The sequence below is a fragment of the Lygodium microphyllum genome, chromosome 10 (genome assembly GCF_053477565.2).
Source record: "Lygodium microphyllum isolate KBCC chromosome 10, Lygodium_microphyllum_v1.1.10, whole genome shotgun sequence".
In the NCBI taxonomy this organism is placed as follows: domain Eukaryota; kingdom Viridiplantae; phylum Streptophyta; class Polypodiopsida; order Schizaeales; family Lygodiaceae; genus Lygodium; species Lygodium microphyllum.
The window spans coordinates 63,715,033-63,721,905 of NC_141144.1; the positions used below are offsets into that span (position 1 = coordinate 63,715,033).

The 6,873-nt window shown below is 43.3% G+C and overlaps 1 protein-coding gene and 1 pseudogene across 1 annotated transcript; both read left to right on the forward strand.

Annotated features, from left to right (window-relative positions):
• The first annotated feature begins 224 nt into the window (after window positions 1-224).
• LOC148030091 (adenylate-forming reductase 06235-like) lies at window positions 225-2,388 on the forward strand. Its single transcript, XM_087687360.1, has 2 exons — window positions 225-1,369; window positions 1,590-2,388. The coding sequence occupies exons 1-2, from the start codon at window positions 225-227 to the stop codon at window positions 2,386-2,388; spliced, it is 1,944 nt and encodes a 647-aa protein (XP_087543486.1).
• Window positions 2,389-3,907: 1,519 nt separating this feature from the next.
• LOC148030092 (uncharacterized) lies at window positions 3,908-4,737 on the forward strand (annotated as a pseudogene).
• Window positions 4,738-6,873: the final 2,136 nt, after the last annotated feature.

Consider the following 6,873-nt stretch of genomic DNA (forward strand, 5'->3'; position numbering starts at 1 on the left):
GCAGATGCATAAAAGATGAAGAAATCACGAAAAAATCTTATTTATTTTGGCGCAAAACTGCTGGAGCCGGGGCCCTCGGGCTATATAAAGTGGGGGCAGGATCATTGCTAACTTGGGGCATTGCTAACTTGTATAAGTTTTGTATTCCTTTCGTGGAATCCTCTCACGTCTAGCAGGTAGCACGTAGGCTGTAGCCACATCTGTAGTAGGAGAGATTGAGTGACATGGCGGAAGCTAGTGACCATCATCATGATGAGAAGAGGAGGACGAATGGACGCCATCGACCAATGAGCAGACGAGCAAATTCTAGTTGGCATGGCATGACAGCCTCCGAGCTCGAATATGCATTTTACGACGAAGGCCAATCGGCTTTCGGTTCACATAATGATCTGGAGGCCGCACCAGCTCCTGGCCGAGTACGCCGTAAGATAAGCGCAGTAGCCCCAGGAGATGGTAATGACGACGATGGTTTTAATGCTGCCGGACATCAATATCACGATGATCATGATGATAAGAACCGCCAGCATTCGAGACCGACTGATCGAGCTGGGCTGGCCCAGTCTTGTAGTCAGGAGCTATCGGCAGGCATTAAGCCGGCCGACTATCTGCAGGAGTCACGCTCGGCATCCATTGATCAACTGCGGTGGTCGAAGGGGCGGGGGTGGGTCGAAGTGGCAGTAGTAGTGGATGGAGCAAGGTGTGGTCAGGGGATCAGAACTAGTGATGAACGAAAAACGGGGGGTCAGGGAAAACCTGGAGATCAGGGAAATCCTGCTGGTCCGGTGGGCGCTGATCAAGGGGTCCGGAACTCCGGAACCTCGAAGCAGGCGGCGGCCGACGGCAAGCTGCGGAGCTTCGGGTCGCGAGTGAGTTCCACACAGCAGGGCTGGTTCACTTTGTATAAGCGCCTCTTCCTGCTCTCTTTCCTACTCAACCTCTGCTTCCTGCTGGCGGCAGCTGTCGGCGGCCAGCTGGACTACGCCAAGGAGCGAGCTGCTCTGTTCTCGGTGGGCAATATTCTGGCTGTCGTCCTGTGCCGCAGCGAGGCCTTCCTGAGGGTGGTCTTCATGCTGGCCGTGGCTCTCCTGGGTTGCCGCACCCCATGGAGCGGGTGCGTCCCTCTCCGGTTGAAGGTGTGGGTGACGGCCCTTCTTCAGAGCCTGGGCGGCATCCACAGCGGCTGCGGGGTTTCTTCCATCGCCTGGCTCGTCTACGCCCTCGTTCTCATGAGGCGTGACGCTGCTGTCGCTGCTCCGTTGGCCATCCAGCTCGTCGCGTCAGGCATCCTAGTGCTATTGCTTGCAAGCTCGCTAGCTGCTTTCCCGGTTCTCCGGCATTTGCACCACAACGTCTTCGAGCGAGTTCACAGGTTTAATATCCTGCCAACAGTCAATGCCGTGCAAGATACCATACTTTAAAATTTCATCATTCAGGCACAATATATATCACAACCCTTTCCCTACCTACGAAGATCAACAAGCTAGTGTCAAGCTAATTGCAATTTTCAAAACGCAAACCTTTAAATATTCAGTGCATATTGGCTATGAAGTAACAAGAAAATCCCTAATTCGTTGATCATTTCGATTCAGGTTTGCAGGGTGGACCTCGTTAGCATTGGTGTGGGTGTTTATCTTCCTAGTGAACAGCTACGACGCCAACAAGAAAGCCTACGTACTACAAGCATCCGCCTTGCTTTCTCGACAAGAGCTTTGGTTCACATGCGTCATAACTCTTGTCATCATCACACCTTGGCTTTGCCTCCAAAAGGTGCCCATTCAAACATTAGTGCCTTCATCTAGTGTTAGCATTATCAAATTCCCGGGCAATGGTATCAAACCTGGACTTCTTACTCGGATCAGTCGATCTCCTCTCTCAGAGTGGCATGCCTTTGGGACAATTTCTGATGGACAAGCAGGTCACATGGTGTTGGCAGGTGCAGTGGGAGATTTCACCAATAAGCTAGTCTCCAAGCCTCCCAATCACATCTGGGTGCGCCGTCTCCACTTTGCTGGTCTACCCTACCTTGCCAACATGTTCCACAAGGTTGTCTTTGTCGCTACTGGCTCAGGCATATGCGTATTTCTTTCTTTCCTCTTACAACCATGCGAAGCGGATATCTACCTAATTTGGGTAGCTAAATCCATTGAGAAAACATATGGTGCAGAGCTTATCGACCTTGTGAGGAAGTGTCCTACAGAATGCTTGCAAATATGTGACACTGCTACTATGGGTGGTCGACCGAATGTCAAAAACATTACTGTGAGTGCAGCACAAAAGTGGGGTGCAGAGGTGGTCATCGTCACAAGCAATCCTTCTGGCACCAAGGATGTTGTTGAAGCATGCCATGCTCATAACATACCTGCTTTTGGACCCATTTGGGACTCATAAACATGAACATAGCAATACTTTGGCTCATGCTTTGCATTAGCATTAGTAGGATCATAGCTCTCATCTTGCACCATCTTCTAGAAGTCTTTTTCAAACTCAAATTGCTATTTCCATACTTAATAAGCTAGTATTCTATAAACATCTACAAACCTTCCATATTTCACACTTGTAACACAGTTCATCCAAAACGTTTTTTGCTCCTTCCCATGAATCAAACTACCATTGCACCAAAATGCTTACTTAGACAAGCTGAAACTTCCTCCTCACGTAGTGCAACAAATTAGACAGATGGTGTAATATTATATATCCTTGCACACTTTTGTGAAACTATTCTATACATTGTTGCTTTTGGAGAAAAATTATCACTTAAAGTCAAATGTATCCAATTATATAGACCATTGTTTTGGCACTCATTTGATTAATGAGTACCTTGCCTTTAAGTCAATAAACTCAATCCAAGCACATAGATCATTTCCTTGTTACCTAGGTTATTAACATTGGAAAAATAGAAAGAGAGCACATTTAGTATTTGAAACTTAAACTTAACCTTTCTCCCTCCCTTTATCTCTCTCCTACAACAAATGCAAAGAACATTTAGAGACAGAGAAGTAAGAGTAGAACTTCCATAGAATACAATCTCCACCCATGCATTGATAAAATGGATCATCTCAATACATGTATTTTTTAAGATTAAAAAATATTTTTCTAAAAAATATCCCTTTTTAAAGAAAATTGCAAGTGATTGTAACATGTGTCCTTATCAAAATCAAGTTTTAAACCTTTGTATGGATTATAATAACTAGTGGAGTTTCCCGGGGAAAGTTTTAAACAAAAACAACAATCCACTTGTAGAGCTTCATAAATATAAATGATCAATGATACTACAAATATAAACCTATGAACACACTTCCAAAATAAATAATTTAACTCCAACATTAAATATAGATATGCATAAAAAAATTGAGAAGCAATTGAATGGTTACCCTATTGGCCATACAAATATTTCTAATATAGCTTGTATCTACACTCAACGTAGGCACAAATATGTTAGTGTGAGAATCAATAAAATTAATCACTTTTATCAATAATAAATTATGAATTGTACAAATATATTAGTGTGAGAATCAATGAAATGAATCACTTTTGTCAACACTAAGTTATGAGTAATATAAATTAGTTGGTGTGGAAACCATAAATAGTCAAATGGTACTCCACCACTACTTGACTAGAAAGACATGTGCATAATAATGGCAAAAATATATAAGTCCTATTATTTATTCATAACTATATCACAAATTTTTGATGTTATTAACCATGTAGATCTTATAGAGTATCCCAACAACCCAGTAACGGCTGGAGGCCGATCTTGACCATAATAGTTCTTGCCCTTGTACTTAGCCCCTATAAAATGGAACAGTAGTGACCTGGAGAGAGGAGGTGGTTTGGAGGCGATCTCTAGAGTATTCTGTGTATTCTACATTGGTGGAGATGGCGGGGTACTTTCATTTTTTGATCTGCCCACGACCATCTTGTGTTACATTTTCTCTCACATCTGCTTGAGTCATGAGCCATCCAGCTTCTCCACGCCAAGCCTCTCACTCTCTTGTGTACGAGGATGCATATATGCAACCTGAGTTCACTCCACAACCCACTCAGATGGAGCATTTGTTTTAGGTGATGTCCAACATGCTGTTGCAGGTTAACCACACTAACCGACCCTTCTCAATTTCCTATCATCTAGCACATCACACAATCATCGGCCAGATCCCAAGATTCGACCCAAGTCACTTAAAGGATTACCCACCGAGGACGTGTTGATGTGACTGGACCATTTCGAGAATGTCTCAAGCTACCATAATTGGTCTGAGGAACGGAAAGTCATGGAGGCCTGCACGTTGTTGGAGGATGTTGCTGCAACCTGATTCATCCAATAGCAAGAAGATATTAAAGGTGATTGGCAGGTTTTGAAAGCATTGCTGATTCATAAATTTGCACACCAAAATATTACTCAGACTACACTATAGCAACTCAATGCTTTGAAGCAACAACAACTTGAACCACTCGCACAATTTGCGGTCAAGATGAACCAGCTACTACTACAGCCTACAGGCAAATCCCACAATGTCTGAAGACATAAAGCTATTTTTTCTTCAGCCTCGCCTCCGCCATGACATCTCTAGATGGGTTCGAGATCAAGGTCCAACCTCTTTTCATGCTGCAATCCAGATCACACAGCATATTGAAGCCTCTGCAAACCCTGATGCTCCAATAACCCTTGTCACTTAGTCAACTACACACCATTACACAGTGAAGTACAATCCCATACCCATGGACATCGACATTCAGAATTCCCAAGCGAGTTTTTGAAGAGCATTGCCTGAACGAGATGCATAGGGCCGACCAAAGTGCTTCTATTGTAACAATTACGGTCATGTTCGACAGCACTGCAGACAGCTTCGGGTGCGACAACATCACTAGAATGCCCCGATACAACTTGCGGATGTTGCTTCTCTGGCTGAGTTGCTGGGAAACATCTAGGCGAGACATTGGTGAAAAAGCATCGCCCGTAAGTTCAAGCTGCCACATCTTCCAGCTGCATGGTGTGTTCCATTAGCCCATATAGGTAACACATCTCAAGAAGTATTTTTGGATTCAGGCAGTAGTACTTCCTCCATTAGTGAACACTTGGTTTAAGAATTAGGTTTACACACATCCACAGCACCCCCCATCAAGGTCTTGTTTGGCGATAACAAAAAGGTCTACCACTCACATTCACAAGCCCATTATACTTTCTTTCTAGCTCATCAACATTTCAATCATTCCTTTTATGTTTTACCCAAGCAACTGTTTCCCATTACTCTAGGTTGCGATTGGTTTGTAAAAACTAGGGCTTGATTAATATTCGACTCATAGCAGTTGGTTTTATCTAACTCTCTACCGATACTTATGGCCCACTATCATACACACACAATGCACTTTGGAAAGCTCTCACACCCGTTTGCATGATGTCCGCACAGTCTTGCACAAATTCTCCAAATTGTTTCAATCAACCCCTCAAACCTCACAGACAACCTTTCCCACATAGCATGTAATAAACATAGGGGATTCTCCTCTTGTCTACAAGGCAACCCGACCAAGGTCTAAGAGACGATCAATCAAGCAGTCCAATATATGCTAAAGAAGGGAATCATCATTCCTTCTAGTAGTGACTGGGTGTCTAAGCCTCATGTGGTCCGCAAGGAGAATGGTACTCATCGTTTTTGTATCAATTTTCGACCACTTAATAAGGTGACTATCCATGATCTTTACCCACTTCCTAGAATTGATTATCTATTAGGCCAATTAGGGAAATCTTGGTACTTCACCTCTCTTGACTTGGCATCTGGCTATTGGAAAATACCTTTAAATTTAAAAGATGCACATAAAATAGCTTTTCACACTTACAGGGGATTGTTTCAATTCATTTGCATGCCATTTGGTTTGTCGCATGTCGGTAGCACTTTTCAAAGAATGGCCAATACACTTTTTCAAGACCTGATAGCTCAAGGTGGAGTGCTAGTATATTTTAATGTCATCTTAATACACACACATACATGGCAGCAACACTTACAGGTTCTAGAACAAGTACTCAAGAGAATCTAGGAAAATAACCTACAATTGCAATTTAAGAAGTATTGACGGGGTAGTATGCAATTCAAGTTTCTGGGATTTGTCATCTCTGTAGAGGGTATTCAGATGGATCCCTCTAAAGTTATAGCTATCCATGACTATCCTCCTCCTTCCTCACTCAAAACTTTCCAAAGCTTCCTTGGAATGGCCAATTTTTCTCTCTATTTTGTCTTGAATCTAGCTGTTATAACTTCTCAACAAGGGTAACAAATACACATGGACCTCAGCATGTCACTAGAGCTTCATCAAACTCAAGCAAGTAATCCAAGATGGTGCTCTCCTAGCTCACCGCAATTTCTCCAAACCTTTCAAGTTACAAACTAATGCATCAAATCAGGGCTTGGGGGTTGTTCTATTGCAGCACGACGACCTTCAATGGTGGCAGCCTATATCATTCATTAGCCACTCTCACTCACCAAGTCAGAAGAGAATTATAAAAACAACTGAAAAAGAACTATTGGCAATTGTGTGGGCTTTCCATAGATTTCATCCCTATCTCCACGGCACCACAGTACAAGTAGAAACTGATCATCAACCATTGGTCTCCCTTATCCACAAACATTACCCACCCGGGTGATTAGTGCGATGGGCACTTGCTCTGCAAGAATATATGTTTACATTGGTCTATTACAAGGGATCAAATAACCTCATCATCGATAGCCTCTCTCAATTCAAACATCAAGCCATGCAGTTCATCCCTCAACCCCTATCTCTTCCTGTCCACATAAATTAGATGGTTGCATTACAGCAAAATGACCCAGTCATCAAGCAAATAGTTTTGCACATGCGGTCTCCCCAACCACAAGAACCCCAGTG